Source organism: Ovis canadensis, chromosome 11, assembly GCF_042477335.2.
Source record: "Ovis canadensis isolate MfBH-ARS-UI-01 breed Bighorn chromosome 11, ARS-UI_OviCan_v2, whole genome shotgun sequence".
NCBI classification, from domain to species: Eukaryota; Metazoa; Chordata; class Mammalia; order Artiodactyla; family Bovidae; genus Ovis; species Ovis canadensis.
In genome coordinates, this window is record NC_091255.1 from 47,876,737 (window position 1) to 47,903,660 (window position 26,924).

The window sequence follows — 26,924 nt, forward strand, 5'->3', positions numbered from 1 at the left end:
TTCTCTGGTTAGTCCCTGAGCCAGGATCTTGCAGGAGGGTGGGCAAGAGAAAGAACGCTGTCTGTTTCTCCCTGGTGAGTTCTGAAGACTGAGATTTAAGCTCTGGAAAGTGACTGAAAGCAGCAGAAAGGCCTCTTGTATTTTCTGTTTGCACCAGACTTGTCTGGGGTGAGGCTGGGGAGAGAACACAGGCCAGAGCCCACAGCCGGCCTCCTGGGTGGTAGTGGACCCCCAAGGCTGTGCATTCACACACGTGCCTCTGGATATCCAGACACACGCCGCAGGCTATGGGGCCAGGGGTAAGCGCCAGGGAATTGGACTGAATAGGCCGCGTTTGTGTTCACACTTCCCAGGCCATTGGCAACCAGCACTGCTGTGGCAAGGTAGAGGAAGCATGTCTGCATTTGTATAATTCTTTCTTGAAGCATCTAGGTAGGTGGGGTGAGCCTGTTCCATTGGTTCGAGGAATATATATGCCCTCAATTTATGCCCTGGATGATTTGTTTTGTAAACTACTTTTTCTGAAAGTGGGGCAGATCTGGTCACAATTACAAACCTGGTCCTTTGTCTTGTCTCCAGGCAAATAATTGAGGAGCCTGGAGGTCGGGGTGGGGCTGGGTGGGGTGGGGCTGGGCAGGGGTGGGGAGGAATGTTCCTGTTTTTCCTCCTTGGAGCCCTTGAATCAATGGAGGCTGCCAGCCTGAGGCAGTTGCAGGCCTGGGGGACCAGCTTCTGGGGTGTTAAGTGGGGGGGTGGACAGGGGCTGGGGAAGAATGGGGGAATGCTCCCTTGTATCTTTCTGGGACTGTCCTTCAGTTGCCTTGAGCTGTGGGCTGAGGGGCTAAGGAGGGTGGAGGTGTCCCTGGTTCTAGGGAACAAGAGACTGCGGTCCTGCTCCTTTCCCCAGGCCTCGGAGCATGAAGTGGGACCTGTGCTGGTGGGGTTTGAAGTCATCTCTGGGGTCTAGTTAGCTGGGGATGGGGCAGTGGCAGGCACATCCAGGACTGAGTCCTGGGGCTTTCCCGCCTCCCCAGAGTTCTCTGCCTCTAACTGGGAAAAATGAGATCAGGAGAAGGGAGTAGGAAGGGGTGTGTGTGCTATGTTTGTGGGGTGGGGGGGGTAGTTCAAAGGGGCACACGTAGTAACCTCTAGGCAGCCCCCGCCTCATTCTCACCTTCCAGCTCCTTACACTCAGATGTCAGGGCCTCAGGAAACCTCAGAGATCTTTGCTTCCTAACAGCCCATTTTATAGATGAGGAAGCTGAAACCCAGTGTTTCCATGCCTTTCTTGACTTGACACAATCTTTTCTGTTTGTGAGTCATCATCGATTTTGATTTCTCGTTTTATCTGCGACCCTGAGGGCTGGTCAGTTCTTCTTCTTGTCTAGCCTTGATCTTTTTGGCTGCTCATTTTTTTCCTCTGGTTGGATACATGCCTTCTTGTTACTTCCTATCCCCACCATTTTGGCCCCTTAGCCCTGGGGGACTGGTGAAAAACAGTGTTAGAGGGGAGTCCTCCCTGACCGCCCATGGGCAGTGTTCCCAGCAGGGGGATCAGTAGCTCCTTCCAGAGGCAGGATGTCAGGGCTGTGGGTTGTTTTTTTTTCCCCTTTTGGTGAAACCAAAGGCTCCTTGTTGCTTTTGTTGCTGTATTTTTGTTCCTCCTTGAACAAAAAGCTGTGGTTTTTGAAGGGATCCAAGGCTGAAAGGGGGCAAGGCTGCCTGTCAAAAGCCGGTACTGGGCTTCCAGGATACTGGTCTATTCTTGTTCTGTATCTGGAACACAGCTGATAGTGGGACTAGGGACAGGGCTTTGCCCTCCAAGTGATCCCTGTCACCAGTAAGCCCATTGCAGGAGCTCTGCAGTCCCTTCAAGAAGGAAGGTGACTCAGAGGTCCTCTGGGAGGAGCCCCCACTTCTCCTGCGCCCCGTACTGTCTGGATCCGCTTTAGAAATATCAGAAGGAATAGGTCACTGGATGTCATCAACCCTGCAGCGGGTCACTGTCTGGACCCGCTTTAGAAATGTCAGAAGGAGTAGGTGGCTTCAGGCTGAGGGTGGCTGAGAGACCCCAGACGGTTCTCTTAGAATAGCCACGCTTGGAAACTGGTTGGCTTTAAAAGAGGAAGTTCTCCACCCACCCAACCAAGCATTTCTTTCCCCAGAACTAGGAGTAGGCTGGTGTTCACCTGGGGGAGGGAAGTCAGTCTGCCCTTAGCTGCCCGGACCTGTGTGGAATGGGGGAGAGTGCACTGGGCCAGATCTCTGTCCTTGACACTGAGCCTCAGTTTCTTTATCTGTCAAATGGGCACAGTGCTAATGCCTGCCTTTTCTAGCGCAGAGCCTTGTGGCCAGCTTCAGGAGAGAATGTGCACAGGATACAATGTATCCTGAAGTAACTTTCAGTTCAGTTCAGTTGCTCAGTTGTGTCCAATTCTCTGGGACCCCATGAATTGAAACACACCAGGCCTCCCTGCCCATCACCAATTCCCGGAGTTCACTCAAACTCATGTCCATCAAGTTGGTGATGCCATCCAGCCATCTCATCCTCTGTTGCCCCCTTCTCCTCCTGCCCCCAATTATGTGGCTCTAACTTCTCCCAGAGGCCGGGGCTGCTGCCAGGCGCCTGGTTATCTTGCTCAACTCTGTTCTTGCCTTCGTGAATGCTAGACCCCTTTCCCTGCACCCTCCACCCCCAGGCTTCCTGTCCTAGTGGGCTCCCTCCATGCCTCTCTTTCCCAGAGCAGCTGATACTGCCAGTGAGGGTGGGGAGGGGCATCAGGAGAGGGCCTGCCACTGGGAATGATTAACAAGGGGCCGGGTGCAGGCTGGCCCACAGAAGGGACAAAGAACAGCTGTGCTCTGGACTCAACTCCAGGCCAGGGTTGGGAGGCCCAGTTCTCCCCACCCTGGCCCCTTGTTCCCTCACTGTGGGCCCAGTCTGTTGTTGGGGCTGCGGTGCCAGTGGGGTCATTAGCTGGGGTGGGGGACCTCTTGTCTGCCCTAGCGTCTACACTGGGATACACATATATCCATTCATCTTGACTGGGATCTGAGAATAAATGAGGGAGGGTGGGAGAGCTTCAATCTGAAGATGGAGAGGGAAGGAAAAGGTAGAATCCCCAGCAATTAATTGTTTCTGGGAGGAGGTCACATCGGTTGTAGCCCTCTTGGAAGATGGTCGTGCTGGTGGGGGAGGGGCACAGCCCTGGCCTTCTTGTGTCCTGCCCTGAAAACAAACCGAGGCTCACATCTTCCTCATCTGAACTGTCTACAAGTATCCTGCAGACACAGCCTCCTGGTTTTGCCCTCACGGGTTCCTCTGCAGTTGAGGATACCCTGGCTGTCTGTGTCTCTTCCCCCACCCCCACAGACTCGCTCTGTCTGCCTGCTCTCAACCGCTCTGCTGCCTAGAGCTGAGGATGAGGTTGCCATGGGAACCTGAAGCGCAGTGAGCAGGGGATGGGAAAGGCAGAGTTGTCTCGCCAGGGTTGGGGGCTGTGGGGAGGGGACAGGGTTGACAGCAAGAGGAATATAGCCCATGCTTATGTCTGCCTGCCTTTTTCTGACCTGGGGTTGGGGTTTAGGAGGCAAGGGTAAGAGATCGGTGGCTCCAGAGCCCCCTTTAATCTATCTTAATCTGATGTTTAAAATCCCCCTCCTCCTTCCAGACTGAGCTGAGTTGACAACATCCGGGCTGGTCCCCCCTTCCCTTCTGATGGGATTAGTGTTCTGGCCCCGGGCGGGGGCACTGAGATCTTGGTGTCATTATGGCTCCCAAGAGAGAATGAAATATCTGCCAACCCCATCCATGCAGGCACCCGCTACCTGGTGGGGGGTCTCCTGAGACCCTTCTGGGGGTTGTAGATGTGTGAACGTGGACCTGCTGGCCTTGGTGTCTAGGAGATGAGCATTGCAGAGGCCTGTCTATATATTCACCGTGTGTGAGGCATAACAGAGCGTTCAGGAGCCACAGAATTGCAGAGTGGGGGCGCGTCAGGTGTATGTGTCTGGCTGACCTTGGACCACTGGACCCGGCACTCCCATTTTAACCCTGTACCTTCAGGCAAATGGCAAACTGCAGGTTGGCGGATTGGCTCCTGGGCATATGTGTTTTCTGAGCCTGCCACACATGCTTTCCCATCAAATGCTAATTACACCGTCTTCTCTGAACTGACCCTTCAAGTTCCGGGCCAGAGCCACCCCGAAGGTCTTCTCCAGCCCCCTGCTTCTGGACCTGACCTCCCTCCTATGCTCGTGAGCCTCCACTTATAGACACTCACCTCACGACACCACCAGCCCTTGATGCTATCATAATGGCTCTGATTTGGTGGGAGGGTCCTCTCCAAGGCCTCCCTCAGGCGACCTCAGATCTCTTGCCAGTCCTGCTAGAGATCTAACTTAGATTCCTCCTGCTGGTCTCCTTCTGTGCTCTGGGAACAGATCCTCCTTTCCCCTGGAACTCGGGAATTTTGCATGGAGCTTCTCCACTGTGGGTGGCCCTGGCTTCATGGAGCTGGGCCAAACCCCGGACTGGGTCTACAGCTTTAGCCCTGCCTTCATCCATGGAAAACTTCTGCTGCCGGCTGCAGGCACCTGTATTTGTTTTTTTTAGTCTCTTCTCTTGCTCTTCCCTCTGCTCAAGGAGCCACGGGCTGGGCTGATCTGGGAGGTGGGATTCAGGTGGGCAGTGGAGGCTAAGAGTTGGGGCATTTTACCTGGATCTGCCTGGTAAAATGGGGCACAGGTGAAATCACCTTGCTGTGATTCTAGGTCCAAGATGGTGAAACTAGCTCACAGGGAGAAAAGATTTGCCAGAGTCACCCTGCAAGGCAGTGGCAGGACTGGGCTCCTTTTAGCCACTGCTCCTCTCCCATTTAGTTGAGTTCTCTAGCACCTGAATCCCTGCCCTTGACACAGGGAAGTTGTGTAATTACTGACAGCTTTGGCTCAGGATTGGGGTGGGCGGCTGGAGAACATGCCAGGCTTGGTGAAACACACAGCGGTAGGAGGGCTGCTGGTGACCAGTTCACAGCACGTCAGCCAACCTGGGTGGCTGGAAGTGGGCGAGCCACCTCTTTACCTGGGCTCAGCCTGCGAGTCGGGCACCAGCCAGTGGTCACAGTTGAGGTGAGGTGTGGTCAGCCAGGGCTGAGAATGGCCTGCCCTTGGCTCCTGCTCGGAGAAGCCACCCACCTGTCCCTGAAATCACTGGGGCCTCTGTGGACCCCCAGCCCTTTCGCATACCAACACCTGCACACAGACCACAGTGACTCAGGGCTGCCCCTCTAGCTAGTTTTCTAGGGGACCCGGGGGGGTGGGGATGGAGGAGACCTGAGTTCTAATCCTGGCCCAGCTTCAACAGCTAGTGTAGGACATTTGTTTATTCAACAAATATTTACTGAACACCAGATTCTGTTTGGGGAGTTTGGGATAAGTCAGTGAAGAAGAAACACTGAGAACCCTCTCATCTCAGAGAAGTAGTGAAGAAAGACAGTCAACTGATGTGATAAATCATCATGAAGTCAGCTAAGTGCCCGGTGCCAGCACGCGACCTTCCAGAGGACACGAGGGGGTTGGACTGGATGACCCTGGAGGTCCCAGCAGGCTTGGCTCTGAGGGCTGCCCTGGCTACTGCCACCTCCAGGCCAGCCTGCTCCTGGGGGATAGGACTCTGGTCTGGCCTGTGTCTGGAGATTGGAGCGTTGGGTTCAGGGTGCTGGGTCTTGAGACATGCTTTGGGAACAAATCTGGATGCTTCCACTTACTAGCCCTGTGCCTTGGCCACACCGTTTATCCTTTCCAAGCTGCTGTCTCCCATCTGTCAAAGGGAGACAGTAGGGTGGTTTTAAGAATTTGGTGAATTAGGGCGTGGACACCCTTAGCACAGGGAACATCAGCTGTTGTTACAGTGTTGTTATCTACACGGTGACTTCTTCTCTGGCCTCAAGCTGATCTCTCAGCTGCTCTCTGGTTAAGTTGCACCTCGTTTGCCCTTTGAAACACTGGTGCCTTTTTTCTCCCTCACTGCCTTTTCCAGAAAGTCCCCCTGCGTGTGCACGTCCCTTTTCCCTTCGGTCTCTGCCTCCCTCCCACCTTTCGTCTGCTTCATTGGTCTCCATTTCTGGTCTCAGCCGAAAGCCTTGTCCTGAGCCTGTCAGCATCTTCTCCTCTCCTGAGTGCCTGGCCCCTTGACCTCCCTGCGCAGTAGACATGGATTATTTGGGTGATCTGAAACTCTTAGAGAGTATCGCCATGGCCTCCTGTGGAGACCTGATGTATCTTCCCAGTTCAGCCCATTCTGAGTGAGAAACACTTGCCTCCCTGCAGCCGTGGGTGGTGGGCACTGTGGTCCTGATGCTGGGGCAGGGGCCACCCGAGCATAAGGGGGTGAAAAGCCCAGAAGCTCCCAGCCTCTCGCCCAGGATGAACCCTACTGTGCTGTTTTCTGTCCTGCAGACACTACCCCAAGCAGTCCTTCACCATGGTGGCTGACACCCCGGAAAACCTCCGCCTCAAGCAACAGAGTGAGCTGCAGAGTCAGGTGAGGGAGTGGGGCTAGAGCTGGGGCCTGGTCTGGGGGGGCGGGGCCGCCCCTGGGTTTGGCAAGAGCTTCCTCCTGTGGTTACTCAGCAAGGTGCTGAAATCCAAGCACTTGCCCAGTCTCCCTGCCCCCACCCCCAGTTATTTCACATCTCCTGACTTGATCAGCGAAGTGGGCCAGAGTGTGCCCGCCCACCCCCTACCTAAAGTGGGTTGGAGGGGTGTGGGTTTCAGATTCTTTCTGCATCAGGAATTTTGTGGGAGGCCCCTAAAGCCCACCTCCTCCAGGAAGCTGGTCCCCTCTCCCTCCCATCCTTTCACACCCACCCTGAAAGGAAGGTCCTTGGGATGGCTGCCAGTGGTTAAGACTCAGCTCTTCCACTGCAGGGGACACGTGTTTGATCCCTGGTCAGGGATTGACCAGGGAGAGTGAAGTTACACAGTTTATCCTCTAGCCATGTCGCCAACCCTCTTCTACCTGTCCTAGGGCAGGCTGCTAAGGGAGCCTTGCCCCAGGGGCCTGTCCTGCCCACATCTCCTTGGTTTGATTTTCCTGAGCCCCTTCTCAGAGGGAGCCCTGCTTGCCACTGCAGTAGGGGAGGAGATGGGGTTCCTGCACCAGGAAGAGAGAGCTGGGGCTTTAGGGGTCACTGAGGAATAAGCAAAAGGTCCAGAACCTTTCGATCAGAATGGCTTACCCTGACTGGGGGTCTGAGAGGGCTTTCAGGACAAGCCTGGCCCGGATTGTAGGGTGGGACAGAGTGGGGCTTTAGCAAAAACCTCTTGGGGAATGGAACCAAGTGGGCAGGGTGCCCAGGACCAGGAAAATGTCTTGGAGGAGCCACCTGGGCCTCCGAGGGGATCCCTCCTGACCCCTCCAGGTGGGGCTCCTGCTGCCTGGTCTTGGTGTGAATTCTCTGGCTCCCTGTCTCCCAGTTGGTCACGTGAAGGACTAGCCCTGGAGTGGCAAAGGCTGTACATGCATTCTCTCATTTGATCTTCCCAGCAACCTGCAAGGGAGGTGCTGTTTTCCCATTGTACAGATGGGGAAACTAAGGCTCAGAGACAGTAAGGGGCTTGCTGAAATCATACAAGCAGCAGTAGCGGTAATAACTGTACTAGTAGCTGGTATATGGAGTGCTTCGTGTTCTGGGTGTGTTAGCGTTCATGCCTCACAATAGGTCTGTGCAATTGGCAGGATCCCTCTCACTTTACAGAAGAGGAAATAGGTGCTAATGACTTTGAATGCCAGTTTGTCTGAGACTTGTATTCTTTCCAGTTTTCCACCCAACTCCCTAAGGAGAACTATCTCTACTTTGATAATAAACACGGTAGTTCCTCTTGTTGGTGAGAACTATTATAGGTTAGCAAATACTTCAGTTACTTCACCTCATTTATCCTTGACTTGACTGCAGGCATCAGAGACAGGGAACCAAGGCTCTGAGAGGCACTGGACTTTGCCTGTTGACACGCACTCTCGGTGAGCTTTCAGGATCCAGGCTCTGTTTTTTTCACTCTCGAATACAGTGACCTTGACCTTGTGCAGCCCTGTGAGCCAGGGGTTCAGGCCTCCCATGTATCCCACCATGATGGGATAGCAGGTGCATGCGTGCTAAGTCGTGTTCGACTCTTTGCAACCCCATGGATTGTAGCCTGCCAGGCTCCTCTGTCCGTGGGATTTCCTAGGCAAGAATGCCGGAGTGGGTTGCCATTTCCTTCTCCAAGGGATTTTCCTGACCCCTGGGATGTAATCCACATCTCCTGCATCGGCAGTCAGATTCTCTACCACTGAGTCACCTGGGGACAGGTAGGGGAAGCTAATTTGCCCCTTAGCACAGCTCACATCTACCAGCCCAGGCTCCGCCCCCACTGTGGTGTGAAAGCCGCAGTCACTGTCGGGGCTAATGTAGGTACCAGAGCCCAGCTGACTGAGGAGGGCTGGGTGGCTCAGCTGGCAGAAAGAAGGCTTGAGACGGCACTCGGGCCCGGGCCTGATTTGCACAGGGAATCCCCTGGCCAGGCCCTGACGACTGCCTTAGGGACTCCCCATCCTGTCGCGGGTAGAAGGGGCTTCATGGGGAGAGCGGGTCAGAGCATTGTGGGGTGACCTGTACTCACCCCACAGTGTGAGAGGAGTGTGGGAGTGTGTGTACACACTCAGGCAGAAGCAAGGGACGCACACACACCCCCCCGCACACACCTACTCTCAGGAGGAGAAATTCAAACCCTGCTAATTCCCTCAGCCTTTATCAGTCCCACAAAAGCTGGGCTGGAGCTCTTTTTGCCTGTGGAACTCAATCCCTGAGGTCTGTAGGAGGGAGCACGCCCTGCCCACCTCCAGACCTGCCCTGTCTCCCAGGGGCTGGCCCACTGCCTGTCCCCGGGGTTCCGGATTCTTGGGACGGTGGGGAGGTCATGAGAAGGCCAGTCGCTCTTCACGGGTCACCACGGGGGTCGGGCCTGACCTCATTCAGTTGTCACAACCACCTGATGATGGAGGGACTCGTGTCCCCTTGCTACAGACGGGGACACAGGTTAGAGGCCATGCAGAGCCAGCTCCCTGACAGAAGTCAGGCCCTTTGCTCTCAGCCCCTCTGCAGCCTGCTGTGGCACCCAGCTGTGCGCACTAATGCCCAGGATGCATCAGCCACCGGGGGGATGGTGCAGGGGACGAGGGTGGCGTTTAGAATGCAGAGTCCTTGGACCCACCCAAGAGGGTTTTGGTTGCCACTTCTGGGCCGGGCCCAGGGAGCTGCATTTGGGCAGCCCTGGCGATTCTGATGAGGGCTTTTGGTCCTGCAGACCTGCTCTGAGCAGCTTAGAGCCAGGCTGTGGGCTAGAGAGGGAGGCGAGGAGCTGCTGTGAGGGGTGTGAGCTGAGGCTTTGCATTGAGGCCACTGCTCTAATCTCCTGCAGTTGGGCTCTTGAGGGCTGGGGCTAGGGGTTGGGAGAGGCAGAGGGTGGAGAGGGGTCCTGTCCTCTTTGCAAGTCTGGCTCTGTCTCCTGCTTCCCGGGCTGTGTGCGCTCAGTCTCACCCCTTTGGCTCTCAGTCGTCTTTTCTTGCCTGGTAAAATGGGGACCAGTTGCCTCGATGTTGAGGGCTGGGCCCGAGGCTCTGAGGCTTGGAAGGGCTGAGTGGGCCTGGCTGGGGCCGTGGGCCGTGACAGTTCTGGTTCCTGTGGCCACCGTGGGGGCTGGGCAGGCCACTGTGGTGGGAAGGGAAGCGGGAGCCTCCCTAGCTAGCCCACCCCACCCGCCAGGGGCCAGCCCCCGGCTCCTTCCTGGGCCTGCATGGGTGTCTCTCTCTCTTCTGGCTCTGGGAAGTTGCCTGTGGTATTTCAGCTTTGTTTTCCTATTTCTAGACTGGTTCCCAAAGTGGTACTTTCGGTGTCTGGGACACCTGGAGCCTCCCTTGTGGGGGCGGGTAACCACAGGGCTGACCACAAATGACCCTCTGGGTGGGCCTGTCCAGACCTGGCTGAGGCAGAGCCCTGGTGGCAAGGGCCTAGCGGACCTCCACCCCCTACCCCCACAGGGCAGCTCTCCCACCCGAGCCCCAGGACTAGTAAGAGGCAGCAGATTTGGGGTGGGGCTGAGCTGGGGCTGTCTGTGTGGCCCTCTGAGCTCAGACAAAAGTGAAAGGAAAAGATGTCTTTAATTTTACCCTCATCATCCTTGGTGCTGTGCTTGGGAAATGGCACGGGGCACATGCCACAGGGGACAGGAGATTGTAGCAAAGTCCTGTGCCCTGCCCTGCTGTGTGCGAAGTTCCCACTCTCTTACCTTGAATCTTATAACCTGCAGGGTAGGCAGCATACCTACATCACTCATACCTGAGCCAGTTGAAGGCCAAATCCTGGATCTGCCCTCAGTAGCTCAGTGACCTTGGACCAGTTATTTAACCTCTCTGAACCTTACTGCCTTTATCTGTAAAGTACAAATTACCTCTCTCCAAAGGTTATTGTGAGGATGTTAGTATGTATTAGGTATTTAGAACAGTTCCTGGCATACAGTCAGCACTCAGTAAATGTTCACTATTACTATTCTCCTGGAAAGGAGAGGAGATGGAACTTGGATATGATAAAGCTGAGGAGTATTAGACCTTTTGATGACTGCTTCCAGACTGACCTTTCTCATTAACTCTCCTCCCCATCTGTGTGTGTTTACTCTTAAAATAATTAATTTTTTTTGTTAGAAGTGGGTGGGTTACATAGTACGTGGGTTTAGCACATTAGGTAGGTACATAATAAGTAGGAATTGTTGGTATCATTTTTTTCAATATATATATTTTTAAGTCGTGATCTTTCCTCTTACATTGGGTCAGTAAGGCAATTGTTTTTCAACTTATGCTGCCTGTTTGGAGATTTTATTTTTGCATTCAATTCATTCATTATTTACCCAACAAACCTTTGTACCTAGTATTTGCTATGGTAAGTGATGAGCAAGCTAGAATCTGGGAGAATAATAAATCTATATATGAAAAGTAGAATTTCTTAGGCCCTGGTTGTTCAGGCCTGAGGGGCCTCAGGCATCGCTCCCCTCTCTACCTTGGGAGTGTCCAGGTGGGAGGCCCAGACATTCAGACAGGACTCCTGAGTTGAACTGACAAGGCAGGTTGAGTGACCTTGGGCAGGTCACTTCCCTGCTCAGAGCCCCTGTCACATCCTGGTGAGCCATCCCAGAAGAGGGCAAGCACTCCAGCTTGGGTGATGAACGAGGTTCCACGTGGGGCCCTCCCCAGACTTCTGTTTCCTTGACTTTTACCTCTGCCAGCTACTCCAGCTCCAGATGGCCAGAGAATCTTCCCCACCTTGATTCTCCATAATCAGGAACAGGTGCTTAAATATGGTCAGAAACTCCAGAACCAGGAGGACTTTTATTGATCAGCTGGCTGGCCACTCTCGGGAGACCCAGAGAGGGGGACCGACTTGCCCAGGAACACACAGCGAAGTAGTGCTGAGCACAGGCCTCCGTCCTTTCTTGCCCCCTGCTCCTTCCAGCCCCGCCCTCTCTGGGCTGCCTGTGCCAGCAGTGAAATGAATTATCCTTCCCCAGCAGGGAGGGAGAGGCAGTTCCTGAGCCTGGGAACCAGCTGATGTCATTGCAGTGTTGCCATGACAATTATTCCCCTGGATTAGGGGCCTGACCCTCCAGAGGGCCCGGAAGTGGAGGAAGGAGTCAGGGACTGGTGTTTGTTCAGCACTTGACAAAGCACCTTTACACTTAACCCTTGTCCTTGCCTCCCTGGTGGCTCAGACAGTAAAGCGTCTGCCTACAGTGCGGGAGACCTGGGTTCGATCGTTCGATCCCTGGGTCAGGAAGGTCCTCTGGAGGAGGAAATAGCTACCCACTCCAGTACTCTTGCCTGGAAAATCCCATGGATGGAGGAGCATAGTAGGCTACAGTCCATGGGGTCGCAAAGAGTCGGACACGACTGAGCGACTTCACTCCACTTCTTCACTTATCCTTGCACACTGAACCCTGCCGTGTGCTTCGTATGTGTCTGTTGCTTTAAAGCCACCTGTATCTTTGATTTGAATGGGTGTGTCATGATCCCCATTTTATAGATGTGGACACTGAGGCCTGAGAGGTTAAATCAGTTGCCCAAGATCACTCAGCAAGTGGGAGACAGCCTGTATTCATACCAGCTCCCACAGGCTCTTTGTTCTTGCTTGGTGGTAGGAAGCCCCCTCTCCATTATGGACAGTCCTCTTACAGGTGAGGCAATCAAGGCCAGAGTTCTTGGATCTGTGGCCTCTGCATCTGGAGCGACACATTTTTGACTCTCAGTGCTTTACCTTTCTTGATGCTTGCTTCCAGAAGGGTCTCCCCCTCAACCCACCCTTGCCACTAAGAGTTGCTGTGCTGGCCCAGGCCTTCTTGGAAGAGCTGCTGTGGGGCAGTTCTAGGCCCTTGGGGAGGGTTGGTACCTGGACCCTCTGTGTTAACTTCCAGTCTGAGAGGACCTAGCACATCCAGGCCTTTATTTCAGTCTGGGTCAGAACAAAGGAGGTTCTGGAACCTTTTAGCAACAAGAAACCCTTGTTGGATGGGTGAGCTGGGGCTCTGGAGACAGACAGGGACCCTGACCCCTGGGGGGTGCAGAGGAACCAACAGGTGCGTGTTGTCAGTCGGGTCACAGTGCAGCTCAGCCCTGAGGCCAGATGACTCCCTGCCTGGGAGAGGCCTGGAAATTCCCAAGGTCCTGGGCCTTGTGTCCTGGACTGACCTGCCTCCAGGACAGTGCAGCCTGCATGGAAGAAGTCCAGGCAGCTGGTGGGCTTTGCAACAGCTGCTGCCGAGGTGGACAGTAAAAACTCTGAAAGCCGGAGGAACAGGTTCCTGTCCCAGGGCCATTTCCAGCCTCCATTCTGCTCTTCAAAACCCGCAGGGGAGGACAGTTTTCATATTTCAGTTCCCTTAGTGCTTGGGAAGTCCTTTCTGAATGTCTGACTTAAGTCCCTCTAGTACTCAGGTTTCCATGGAATACTCAGAAGAGAGGGGCATTGGAGGGGGTGGTAGGGGTCTTTCTTAGCGCTTCGAAGCCTGAAGTGCTATCTGTCCCCCACCCATTTCATCCCCTCCTGTGGTGCTGACCTCAAAAGCCAGCCTGGCAGGCTCCAGGCAGCCACCGGGGCCTGTCAAAGGCTCATTGATTGAGTCTTCTGAGTGGCTGTCTTACCGCCCTCCTTTCTGGGCACCAACTTTGTCCCTTGGCACAGCCCTCACTCAGAAACTCCCCCAGGCTCTCAGTGGGTAGGACCACATCCTGGCCAGGGTGAGGTCTGGGGCAGTCCTTGGAGCGCTGGAAAGAACCTTTTTCCTCTCGCTGTCAGGCGGGATGGGCCGTGGTGAAGGTTCAGGAGTCAGGCAGATGAAAGTTTCATCCTGTTGGCTCTGAACTTGTGCTGCTAAGCTGTGTGAGCTTGGGCAGGTGACTTTCCCTCTCTGTGGCTCAAGTTTCCTTGTCTGTAAAATGGAACTAACAATAGTCTATAGCAAGACTTAAATGACAGTTCATGTAAAGCTCTTGGCACTCAGGATACACCAAATATGAATACATAGCAATAGTTTATTATCATTGGTCTGATACTTTTCGGCCAAGGTTTCTGCCTGGAGTTGGGAGGTGGGAGTGGATGTCGCTGCAGCGGGGGTTCTGGTCAGGGTCTCTCCTGGCTGGTTTCTGCAGGCTGGAGCCCACTCTGCTCCCCCTGCCTCGACTCTGATTCCTCTCCACCACCTTGGTCCTCCAGGTACGCTACAAGGAGGAGTTTGAGAAGAACAAGGGCAAAGGCTTCAGCGTGGTGGCAGACACGCCCGAGCTCCAGAGAATCAAGAAGACCCAGGACCAGATCAGTAATGTAAGGTCCCCTGCTCCACGGGTACTACCCTGACTCTGGCTCTCCCTTCTCGTTTCCTCCCCACCTGCCTGGCAGTCGTGCATGAGGCCAGTTCTGTGCCGCCCCTGCTTTCCTCTGCAGGCCTGGCTGGTGCCTGCTTGAGCTGAGGGAAGGGAAGGGTTTGGGGTTCCCAAGATGCCTTTCCTCTGTGCACCCCCAGATTGCCCTTTTGATACCCTCTGCCCACATAATATTTCCACCTTGAAAGAACTGGACTTTTTTGGGGGGTGTACAGGGAGGGCCTTTGTGCTCAATCACCCCCCTCACCCCCTACTCTCTCTGAACTTTCCCTGCCTCCCTGCTGGCTATGGTGAGGGCCAGGCTTCGGACTAGCTGTTTTGTCTGAGCACAAAGGTCAGAACTGGGTGGCAGGGGTGGGGAGGGGCTGGCCTCCCCATCGACTGCCTCTGGGTGCTGACATTGCAGTCATTTCCGCCCTCCTTCAGCCTCCTCCCCCACCTCGGCTTGCTCTTCCTTCCTGTGTAAAAACCCCAGTCGGGTTTTGCTCGCTGGCTCTGCACCCCTTGGCCTGGCCCTCCCAGGTCCAGGGTGGTCACCAGTGTCTAGCCATGGCAGGGCTGGACGTGCAGAGTGGGCGCCCCTATGACACCTGGGGCAGGGGACAGGCCTCAGTTTCCTGCTTGGCGGAGCCACAGACTAGCAGCCTGTGTGGCTCTGGGCTTGTGGGGAGGCTGCTTAGGGGGCTTTGGGCAATGCGGGGGCACTGCTGTGAGCCACAAGCATGGACATGGCTGCAGGCCTGTGTTGCTCAGAGTCCCATAAAGTCCCAAGCAGGTGTCTGGTTCAGGAGGGGTTGGCAGGTTGCCTGGTGTCACTCTGGACTGAGGGTCTGGACAGAGGCTTCAGGGGCCCTGAGTTTTGGGTGGCCTATCCGGCATCTGGCCCTCAGACCTCCTTTATCAGGCACTCCTGGAAGTGAGTTGGACCACTGTTAGGGCTGACTTGCTGTGGCTCAGGTAGATGTCAGAAGCCAGGACCCAAGCAATCAGAAGTGGCCATGTCTGAGACTTTGGCTCTTAAACTTTGATCAGCAGCCTGCAGTATGAAATACATTTCATGTCGTGGCCCACTGAACAGGCTTGCTGACTTATTTGAGAGAAACAGAACCAAAACTTTCAGGAAAGAGTGCTCTACCACTTAAAGGGCATTCGGATATTTTCTGTTCTATTTTAGTTTGTTAAAGATGCTGGGTTTCACAATTAGATTGTTGACCTGCAGCTTGAAATTATCGTGTCTTGAGGAAATGGAGTGCTTCCCTTGGCCTAAGATGCCTCTGACAGCTGTAATCCCCTCTTCGCCTCAAACAAGGCCTGTCTCAATTGCTTCTTTATTAGCTAGGGCCTGGCCTCAACCCGAGAGCTTCCCTGCAGGTTGTGCCCAGAAGAAGGTGGGAAGAAGGTGTGGGTCTCAGCTGTCCTCATGGAAAACAGGAGGGAGGGGAAGCCTCAGGTAACAGGGAAGGAATATACAGAAAACTGGGCTCCTGAGTCTTTAGCCTCTGGCCTTTCATTGTGAAGACTGTTATCTGGACACCTGCTCCCTTCCTACAACTGCAACCCCCCAGCACATTCACTCATTGTTTCCAGCCTGTGGCTTTTAGAAGGGGGAGGCAAGCCCAGTCATCCTTGCCTGCTTTTCTGGAAGTCTTCCAGAATACTCCACACCCAGCCTGTTGCACCTGTATTCCCCAGCCTCTCCCCGACAACTAGTTATTGGAGATGTTAATGTCTGAGGAGCCCTGGTAACAACTCACTCCGGCCAAGACACCCACACTTGGGCAGATACCATCTTATCAGTAGCCACAGGGCTGCAATGAGCTGATTGTCCTCTATCTGAGGCGGGGAGGTGACTGATGCCTGACCTGGTTCTGCTTTTGCAGCTTTAGCTGGGACCTCTGACACATGACCACAAAGCTGGAAGACTCTTGGTTTTGGCAAATGCCGTTAGTCTGTCAGCTGTGGGCTTCCAAACAGCTGTACTTCAATCTCTTGAAAAGGTTGATTGAAGATAGAGGCTAAAAAAAAAGAAAATGCATCCTGAGGCCTCCTCCTGGGACTGCCTGGGAGCAGAGCCCAGAAACTAGCATTAATTTTATCTCCTTTTTAGGAACTAGCAATTTTTTAAAATGTTTATTTCTTTATTTATTTGGCTATGCTTGGTTGTGGCATGTGGGCTCTAGTTCCCTGACCAGGAATCGAACCTGAGTCCCCTGCACTGGGAATGTGGTGTCTTCGCCACTGGAGCACCAAGGAAGTCTCAGGAACTAGCATTTTATTTTTAAAATTACTCCTGTTGTTGTTTTTTATCTTTTCTTCCATTTTTATTGAGCTGTGATTGACATGCTGCACTGTATACGTATAAGGTGTCCAGCATAATGATTTAATTTACCTCCATCATGAAATGATTATCACAATAAGTTGAATGAATCATCTCATATAGATACAAAGTTAAAAGTGATTGATAGAAAGTAAGATTTCTTTTTTCAAGAACCAGCATTTTTAACACATTCCTTGAGTTCCCTGCAGTGTGAGAATCATCACCAAGAGTCTGAAAAGAGCTTCACCAAAGGTGCCAGTCCTGGCTACATCCCAGAACCCCCAGGGAACTTTAAACCACGTTATTAAATTGTCCTTCCTCCAGGGAGTTTTGGGAAAGATGATGTCTAGAGCCACGCCTTCTGTTTTGTATCCAAAATAGTGTTCCTATATGAGCTTGTCACTCATTTCCCAGGTTATCGTCAGATGCCACCTCGATTTGTGAGGAAAATGTCAAGCACTTAGTCTGAGATAAATATTGTCCATTGCTGTTAATTTAAAGGTAGACTTTGGTTTCTGCATGGTGGTGAAAGAAGGGATATGGACTAAAGTTTGGCTGAAAAGTTGGGCCTTTGTCTAGAACTAAAAATGTGTGGAAACTTGGGAGGCAAGGTGCTAGTAAGTTAGGCCCCTGTGGTGTGTGATCGACTCTTTTTCAGTTGAAGTATAGTTGGTTTTCTATTCTGTGTTCATTACTGCTATATAGCAAAGTGATTCAGTTATACTGGGTTGACCAAAAAGTTCACTCGGGGTTTTCCATAGGGTGTTATGGACAGAATCAAACAAACTTTTTGGCCAAGCCAACATTGATCTGGCCTTTGGGCGCCAGCTCTGATGGCTGTGATGGATAGGAGTCTCTCTTTTTTCGGCTTTGCTGGGTCTTAGTTGCTGCTCCTGGGCCTTCTCTAGCTGCAGTGCACTGCTCTCCACCTCCCGTGCACGGGCTTCCTGTTGCGGAGCAGGGGCTCTAGGCACGGGCTTAGTTGCCCCACAGCATGTGGGATCTTCCCAGACCAGAGGTCAAACCTGTGTCCCCTGCATTGGCAGGCAGATTCTTAACCACTGACCCAACAGGGAAGCCCTAGACAGAAGTTTTTAATTGCTGAGTCCCTTTTACTAGGAGCCCCTGCCTTCAAGTAGGCAAGTTTTCATTTACCTACATATTTCCTCATATATAGATTTCCTGTATACAGTTTTGGGTCTTTTTAACTTTTCCTTTTTCTGTAAAGTATAACACATACACACCTGTGTGTGTGTTCACCATGCAAGGCAGGAAGCAGAGCATGACAGCCCCCTGTCAAAATAGAGCTTTCAAAGTGTTCAAAAAACAGACATAACTCTCATGTAGTGAGTACCTATCATATAATTAACTTAATTATGAGGAACCAGCTGGGAGCATCTGACAGGCAGAGGTGAGGCCTAGTCTGTGAAAGAAAGCACTGGATATAATTAGATACAGAACTGGTTAGTGTTCTGCCATTAGCTGCAGAACTAGTTTATGGCCTACAGGACTGTAAAACCATAAGCTTTGGAGATATCCTTGCTATAGGCAGAAATCTTTTGCATTTCTTACAGTCAGAAATAATTAGCAGCTCATATTTCTTAAATTAGCTGCAGTCCTTATGCATGCATGCATACATGCTAAGTCGCTTTAGTCCTGTCTGACTCTTTGTGACCCTGTGGACTGTAGCCCACCAGGCTCCTCTGTCCGTGGGATTCTGTAGGCAAGCATACTGGAGTGGGTATGCTCCAGGGGAATCTTCCTGACCCAGGGATCGAATCCGTGCCTCTCATGACTCCTGCACTGGCCGGTGGGTTCTTCGCCACCAGCACCACCTGGGAAACCCTTCGGGTCCTTATAGTTTGGGCCCAATCAGTAGTAAATAGTAAAGTCAGAGAAAATTCTAGCCCCAGAGTCAAATAGCTGGCGCTGGGCTTGTTGGACACCCTGTATGCTTTTTTTTTAAGTATGGAATCTTTCTTTGTTTAAAACTGAAGTATATGTTGTGTTGGTTTCAGGTGTACAGAAAAGTGACTAAGTTAACTTTTTCCAGATTCTTTTCCCTTATAGTTTACTATGAGATGCTGAGTATAGTTCCCTGAGCTATAACAATAGGTCCTTGTGGTTATCTGTTTTATATTTAGTAGTGTGTACATGTATCCCAAACCCCTCTAATTAATCCCCCCTCCATAGCTATGCATTTCTGAATACTAGAGTTTTGTTTTCCCCAGTTTTGAACATACATTGTTTTTTTGTGTGTCGTATCCTTGGGGGTAACACTGGGCTTAAAGCATCGTGACGCTATAGTTTATTCTTTTCTGTTGCTGTGTTATATTCTGTTTAAACTGCTTATCCCACATTTTGTTGATTCTGGGGTTGATGGTATTTGGATTGCTTCCGTGGCTGTGGACAACTTCACACGTATTTCCTAGCGTTAACGTGGAGGGCAGTTGTCGCATCTTGGAGGCTATGTCTCCTCAGCCTTAGCAGATAACGCTGAAATACTGTTCAGGCAGTGGTATTGATTTACCGTCTCGCCAGCACTGATGAGAGTTTCCACTGCTCTGTCTCCTTAGACTTGTTCAGTTTAGCCATTCTGATTGTGCGCAGTAGTGTCTCATGGTTTTAGCTTGCATTTGTCTGATTAGTAATGAAGGCGAGCACAGATTTACATTTGTTTTGAAAACACAATAGAGTTAGTCTCTCATGGGGAACACAGCATTGCTTAGTGGTTGAGAACTAAGGAGCCGATGGGAGGACCCATTTAGGCACCTCTTACCTACCTCCTGAGCCTTGGTCTCCCTGTCTGAAAAATGGGGATGATCGTAATACATTGTTCTTGGGCTGGCTGAGAAAAGGAAATGAGTAATGCATATAAGGGCACCACAGAGGCCCGCAACAAATGGAAACATTGTTAGAAAAACCAGACCTTGGCTGGTGAGTTGATTATTCCATCCAGAGCCTGATATTCCCTTCTTGGCTGTGATGTGGAATCATGTGGGAGCAAGTGTGGAGTCAGACCTTGGTTTTCCACCACAATCAGGAAGGAGAACACGGGGTCAGAAAACAGACCATCAGCTGGCAGAGAAAATGTGTTTTCCACAGCTTTGGAACGGACCCTCAACGAGTCATCCTGGAGTCCTGGCTGGCAGGGCCCTGGATGAGTGGGGAGGGTCCTCCGGGGCCTGGACCCCTCCACCTCCATGCACTTGGATCTCCCGGGCGTCCTTCCAGGGGGTTCCGGGACATTTTTTGGCTGGGCCTCTGCTGATGTTTCTGAGCTTATGGTGACCCCTTTTCAGGGCACTTAGACGACTGGAACTTTGCTGAGCCTGGGACTGAGCTCAACCAGGGCCTTGGCCTCCCTTTTGGATATGCTCACACCCTTTAATGTGCCTCTTTAGGCACAAGCTATTAGGTTGATCAGCAAAGTAATAACAGTTTCCTTGTTTCCTGCGCAGGGGAGGGAGAGGAAGTTGAGAGGACTGAGATTTTATCAGGTGGCCCCCTGGGCGGAAGGGCGCTGCAGCCTCACGTTTCTTAGTCCACTTCCGTTCTGCGCTGCTGCTCCTGACTTCAGTGCCTGGCGCCCCTTCTCTCGAAGTTAGGGTGACCTTGTGATTATCATCCCTTTTGAAAGTGAAAGGGAGTGCTATTCATATTTGTTCTAGAAGACATGAACTGGGGCCAGGGGCAGACTTGGGCATGGGGTCACCTTGTCCCAGGAAAGGACCTGACCAGCTGTGGCTTTGTCCTTGTATGACCGGCTTCAGGCCTGACTAATGAAAGTCACTTCACTTCTGTAAAATGGAAATTAAAGTGTACCTATGGGACTTTTTTAAAAGGCTGATTATTGTCAAGGCCAAGGGAGATTATATGCAGAGAACTCAGTGAAGAGCTGAGTCAAGGTTATTACAGTGAGCAGGTGGTCCCTGTATCGGTGGCGGGAAGGGTTCTCCTGTGTTCCGGCTGCCGCTGCTGTGTCCGCCTGGATCAGCTGGCCCTGTGTAGAGTGGCTTTTTAAGGAGCAAGATGGATCCCATCAGCCACTTGTGGAAACGAACACACGTCCACACTTGCTTTCAGTTCTAGGATTTGGCTAGGTTCCTAGAGGCAGTTGGAAGCCTTAGGACCACATGGGAGCAGACGGTGCCGTGGCCTCTTTTTAAGATGAGGAAGTCCAGGCCCAGAGGGGATAGGACTCTTGCAAGTTCACATGAGCAAGTGAATGGCCCGTGAGGTGTGGGAGGGACGTGCAGTCCTTGATGAAGGACTGAGTCTACAACGTGATGGGGGATGGGACCCAGACGTGCTTCTTCCTCCAAGAGTCACCCCTTCATGAATACAGAGCTGCAGCCTGCCCCTCAGCCCACATCCTGGCTCCCTCAGGGCCCAGGGCAGGCCTCTGTCTGCCTCCCCGTGATCACCGGCTCCCGGGGTCAGGCCTCTTTTCATTATCGGAAAGTAAACACGGGAAGCTAACCTTTCCCACCCCAGGACAGAAGTCAGAAGGGCAGTTGCCTTGAGAGCCTAGAGGCCTCTCCTTGGCCCCACTCCCCCACTACTCCTTGCCAGAGGAGGGGGGCTCACTGAGTGGGCTCAAGAGAGACTCTCACCTTTTGCCCTTGTCTTAGGGATCTGAGAGCAGGACACTGGCCCTTGACCTTCACCTCTTAGGGTTCTGCTTCATGGGAGTTTGGGAATCCTGTGGGTGTTCAGTCTGACCAGGGCCAGCTGTCTGCCCTTCAGTTTATTTTGCTCTTTGGGTGTGGGTCCTTGCTTGGGCATGACGGAAAGGGGTGAGAGGAGGAGGGAGGCTCATCCTGACCCAAACCCCTGAGTGAGGCACTCCCTACCTCCCCACTGGCCCATCCCAAGCTGTGCTGCTGCCTGACCTGTTCTCCCAGCCCGGGCTGCAGCAAGTCACCACCATTCAACAGTGGAAGAGCAGCAGGGAGATGTGGGTGGGCCCAGTTGACCACCCCCGCAGACCTGTAGCCCGGCCGCTTCTGGCTGAGTTTTAGTCTTGCCCTCCTTATAAAGCGGATGCGAGAAAGCAGCAAGAACGTGAGAAGGCGTGGGCCACAGGAGCACCTGGGCTCGGACAGCTGGATCAGGCAGGGACTTCCGGGCACAGAGTTGCAGGTTCCCTCTGCTCCTGGAGGCAGGGCAGGCTTTGCCCCTCCTCACCCTGTCCCCCTCACCCACCCCCTCTTCCACCGGGAGCAGCACAGGGCAGGATCCTCGTGAACAGGAGGTGAGAACCAGCCTCTAGGCCGGTGGTGGTCTGAGGTCTGGAGAGGATTCAGGTTTGGGTCTGCTCGGGACCAGACCAGCTTTCTGTGTCCCTCTTTCTGAGCTTCCTCTGCGGGGGAGGTTGGGGGGACTGCCCCACTTCCTCCCCAGCCCCAGCCCAGCACTCCCGGAGCGCTAACCATGGACCATCCACCGCTCCTCGGTTGCTTGCCTCCTTTCCCCTAAGTTTCCTCTCTGCAAAGTCAGTAGGTCCTCAAGGTGCAGTGTGGGCATGTTGCCACTGGGGATGCAGGCAGAAAATCCCAGAACTCCTGACTCTGCTTCTTTTTCATCCTTTGTTTTATTCCTATTTGTACGTTTTACACACAAATGTGTATAGACATTTCATGGGTGTAAAGTGGTACTTCTGTGTAATTTGGGAGGATTGTGCTGAAACAGATATTACCAACAGGAAAAGAGGGGGCAAAGAGGGGACAGCAGACGTTTTCTGTAGAGCTCCAGAGAGTAAATAAATGTTTTAGGCTTTGTGGGCCAAAGGGCCTATCAAAGCTACTCAGCTCTGTAGTGACGGCGTGAGAGCAGCCAGAGATAATAGGGAGATGAATGGGTATGACTGTTCTAGTAGAACTTTATTTCTGGACACTGAAATTTGAATTTCATAGAAATTTCATGTGTTACCAATCTTATTCCTTTTAACTCTCCACACAGGCTTCAAACGTTACTAAACGTAGTACCCGTTCGTAGCTCGTATGCAGACCATGAACAAATGGGCTGTGGGCTCATGGACCAGAGTTTTCCAACCTCTGCTCCAGATCACTGGTTCTCAAACTTGAGCCTTCAAGACTCAGACTCACCTCGGGGAGCTTTTAGAAGTGCACATGTCTGTGCGTGCTAAGCCACTTCAGTCATGTCTGACTCTCTGTGCTATGGATCATATACCTACCCTATGCACTGTAGCCCGCCAGGCTCCTCTGTCTGTGGGATTTCTCCAGGCAAGAATACTGGAGTGGGTTGCCATGCCATCCTCCAGGGGATCTTCCCAACCCAGGGATCGAACCATGTCTCCTGCGTTAGCAGGTGGGTTCTTTACCACTAGCACCACCTGGGAAGCCCCTTAGAAGTGCATATTCCCTCCAAAAAAAAAAAAAGAATAAAGGTGCATATTCCAAAACCCGAGCCCTGAAAATTGTAGATTCTATGGAAGGTCCTGGAACCTGCGTTTAGCAGATAGTCTGAAGACCAGACTTTAAGAACACAATTCTGGGTCCTGGTGGTCCTTGGTGAAGACCTGGGGTGTGTGGCTTCTTCAGGTCTCTTTTTGCCCATTTTTTAACCTGAGGAGAGAAGGAACTCATCTTCCAGATACTGACATACCCTCGGAGAGGGCCAGGCTTTTCTTGTCCTACAAGCTGGGGTCCTCAGCGGAGCTTTATGCGGTCATGCCCACAAGAGGCAGAATCACCTGCTGGTTAGGAACACAGGCTCTGAAATCTCGTGAGCATGGGTTACTCATGTTGCTGGTAGTGCTTTAGTCTCCTTGTCTGTTATATGGGGCTATGCTGTACCCCCGTATAGGTGCTGACATGGTAAAATGAGCCTGTGATGCAGAACTCCTGGCGTAGTGCCTGGCGCCTAGCAGATGCTCTGTAAACCAGAGTCACTGCTATGGGCCAGGGTGGAAGTGGGGCAGCTCCAGCTCTGCCGCAGGGACATAAAAAGGACTGCCTACATTCGTCTGGTGCTTTCACTTGCATTCATTCCCTTCTGAGGGGAGTGGCAACCCACTCCAGTATTCTTGCTGGGAAAATCCCACGGACAGAGGAGCCTGGCAGGCTACAGTCCATTGGGTTGCAAAGAGTCAGACATAGTTGAGGCACTAACACTTTAGCTGACATGGCCCTTTTACATCCGTCATCTCATCACATCCTCCAGCAACCCCTGAGGGGAGGTCCTGATGCTCACTCTGTAAGGAGGAAACCCGGCTTGGCGAGGTGAAGTGTTTGTTGGAGGGCGCGTCGCAGTACACCCCTGCTGAGGACCTGGCTCTCTTCGCCTGGAGTCCTGCAGGAGTCTCTCCCGTCCCAGGATCTTGAATGGCAACGGAAAAGGGGAGCTTTGGTTGGTTTGCTGTGGGTTCTTAACCCAGTGCTTTCTGTCCCTGCAGATAAAATATCACGAGGAGTTTGAGAAGAGTCGCATGGGCCCCAGTGGGGGTGAGGGTCTGGAGCCCGAGCGCCGAGATCCCCAGGAGAGCAGCTACCGGCGGCCCCAGGAGCAGCAGCAGCCTCACCACATCCCCGCCAGCACCCCAGGTGAGCGGGGGGCTGTGGGGACCGAGGACCCTGAGGCAAGGTGGGGAGGAGGTGAGGGGGAAGCCTCGAGTACACACACGCGCACACAACCAGGTCCCATCCCTACCCAGGGCATGAACGCACACGCACACACCCCCCTACCCAGGGCATGGACACACATACACACACACACCCCCCTACCCAGGGCATGGACACACACACACACACCCCCCTACCCAGGGCATGGACACACACACACACACCCCCCTACCCAGGGCATGGACACACACACACACACCCCCCTACCCAGGGCATGGACACACACACACACACAAACACACACACACACCTACCCAGGGCATGGACACACACACACACATACCCCTACCCAGGGCATGGACACACACACACAGGAGGAGGTGAGAGGGAAGCCTCGTGTACACACCCCAGGTCCCATCCCTACCCAGGGCATGAACACACACACACACACACCCCTACCCAGGGCATGGACACACACACACACATCCCTACCCAGGGCATGGACACACACACACACACACACACACACACACACACCCCTACCCAGGGCATGAACACACACACACGCATGCACACACACCCCAGGTCCCATCCCTACCCAGGGCATGAACAGGGTCAGGGCTGTGCCGGCCCCTGCTGTGCTGGGGAGGGTGCCGCTGGGGCGTGGCAGCAGCGTGTGTGCACACAGACAGAAGCCCTTGGGAAGTGGGAGTTGAGAAAGCCATGGGGTTGGAAATACACAACGTGGTCTCGGGGAGGAAGGGGGCGGCTCTGGGAGGGTCTGGGTTTAACCGGAAGGTCCTGAGCCTGCCTCCTGCTGGCTTCCAGTGTACCAGCAGCCCCAGCAGCAGCCGGCAGCCCAGTCCTATGGTGGCTACAAGGAGCCTGCAGCCCCAGTGTCCATACAGCGCAGCGCCCCGGGCGGCGGCGGGGTGAGTGGCCCGGCGGAGGGAGGTGGGGGAGGTAGGGTGAGCCTAGGGGAGGCTTCCTGGGCGTCCCTTTAGAAAAGACGTCCCTTCTTGGACACCCTTTTTTTGTTTTGTTTTGTTGGACAACCTTTAGGGAAAAAAACGCAGGTGAGACAATTCTCAGAGAAATAAAGTAGCCTGAGATAAGAGACCTGCTGAGGCCTCAGGCTCCAGATGCTCAAGGGAGGGAAGGAACAGCAGTGGGTCTGAGAGGTCATCTGAAGGCTAAGGTCCCAGAGAGACCAGTCAGTGCTTCAAATACTTACTGAGCATGTTCTGGACAGAAGGGATGTGGTCTGAGTAACAGTTCACCTTTCTGCCCTCTTGGAACTTACATTCCAGTCAGGGAGACAAACATGAATAGATAAGTAGGTATGTGGCAAAAGGTCATAGATAAGCCGTGAAGAAAAGGGGTGGGGGCAGCAAGGGCTCAGTAAAGGAATGAGTGGAGGAGAAGAACAGCACGTGTGAAGGCCCTGAGGCAGGAGTGTTCTAGGAGTGTTCAAAGGGCAGCAGGAAAGCCAAGTGGCTGGAGAGGGATGAGGTCTGATCATACAGGGACTCGTAGGCTTCAGGCTTCCTTGGGGGCTCAGACAGTAAAAAACCTGCCTGCAATGCAGGAGACCTAGGTTCACTGCCTGGGTTGGAAGGATCCCCTGGAAGGGAGTGGCTACCCACTCCAGTATTCTTGCCTGGAGAATTCCATGAACAGAGGAGCCTGGCATGCTCCGGTCCCTGAGGTCGCAAAGAGTCGGACATGACAGAGCGACTAACACTTGGACTTTCAGGCTGCCAGGAGGCCATCATGACTGGCAAGCTGTGCAGAGTAAGGGCTTTGACTTGTGTTTTCAAAGCTGGCTTCAGCAGCTGTGTTGAGAAGCAGCAATAAAAAGCTGAGGGAGGAAGCAGGGAGGTGAGCTGGGTGGCTGTTACGGGATGCAGGTGCAGATGGTGGTGACTTGGCCCAGGAGATTAAAGGCACAGTTGGTGACAAGGACTGAGGTCACTTCAGTCATTCCATGAGAGTTGTGACCTCTTTTTTTGTGTGTATGTGTGGTTTCTAATATTTATTCTTCTGGTTATAAAAGTAGTACATGAAGAGCATTGGATTGGGAGAGGTTATGAATCAATCCTGCAGGAATTAAGTTACTTTCTCGGAACCTGTATTTCCTCATCTGGAAAGCAGGATAAGAAGCCTGGAGGGTTTTGATCTCTTATTCCATAGTCTTCAGGGCTGATGAAGCTGGTTTCTGCTGGGTTGGGGGGGGCGGGGGGAATTGGAAGTTTTGTGCTAAATAGGATAGGGGGCCTCTGAAGGGTTTACAGCCAGGAAGTAACTTCATCAGGTTTGCATTTTGGGAAGTTCCCCCTGAGATCACAATAGATGAACAATGGGAGGAGGCAGACCAGGGGAATGGAAACAGAAGGTCTGAACAGGGTCTTGGAGGTGGGGTGGGGTGGTGGGGCAGATCCTGGAGATTTCTAATGGATTCATCCAGCCCTGGACCCAAACGGATCCCAGAACCTGGCCTGGGGGACCCTAAAGGCTAAGCTGACTCCCAGAGACAAGTCAGTGTCAAGGGCAGTGATGGTCAGAGGACATTAGAATCTTGCCTGCTTCCAAGATTACAGTTGGATTTCATGTGTTTTTATTGGACATTGCCTAGAGCTGGGGTTTAAACAGGAGACTTTGGCTGAGGTTGGAAGGTGGGATCTGACAGGTACTTCTTGTATCACCTGGAGTTTTTTCTCCCAGGAGTTGGTCTTTATCCTGAACTTAAGAACCAAATTCATCAACAGCTTCAAAAAAAACAAAAAAGACTGGTGTTTAGAATAATACAGATAATAGCACGCAGGGCAAGTCATCCTTTTATTTATTTATTTATTATTTATTTTTTTTTCCAAGTCATCCTTTTAAACTCAACCCAGCATGGTGTCCACTGGACAGTACTGTATTCCAGTTCCAAGGGACAGGGTGGAGGTCCTGTAACCTCCATCCCTGTTTGTGTCTGGCCCTTAGGAGGTGCCAGGTGCATTGTTAATAAGGTGATCGCTCTCAGAAAGTATGACACAGAGGTGAGAAAACTTGA

The 26,924-nt window shown here is 52.7% G+C and overlaps 1 protein-coding gene across 2 annotated transcripts in view; it reads left to right on the forward strand.

Moving 5' to 3' along the window:
• LASP1 (LIM and SH3 protein 1) overlaps positions 1–26,924 on the forward strand; it is a 40,888-nt gene that overhangs the window by 10,813 nt on the left and 3,151 nt on the right. Inside the window, exons 3-6 of one of the 2 annotated variants that reach the window (XM_069603703.1) lie at positions 6,460–6,544; positions 13,797–13,904; positions 23,701–23,848; positions 24,695–24,798. In XM_069603703.1, coding sequence (XP_069459804.1) covers positions 6,460–6,544; positions 13,797–13,904; positions 23,701–23,848; positions 24,695–24,798 — 445 coding nt within the window. The remainder of the gene's footprint in view (positions 1–6,459; positions 6,545–13,796; positions 13,905–23,700; positions 23,849–24,694; positions 24,799–26,924) is intronic. The other variant, XM_070292544.1, reaches the window with a different exon arrangement.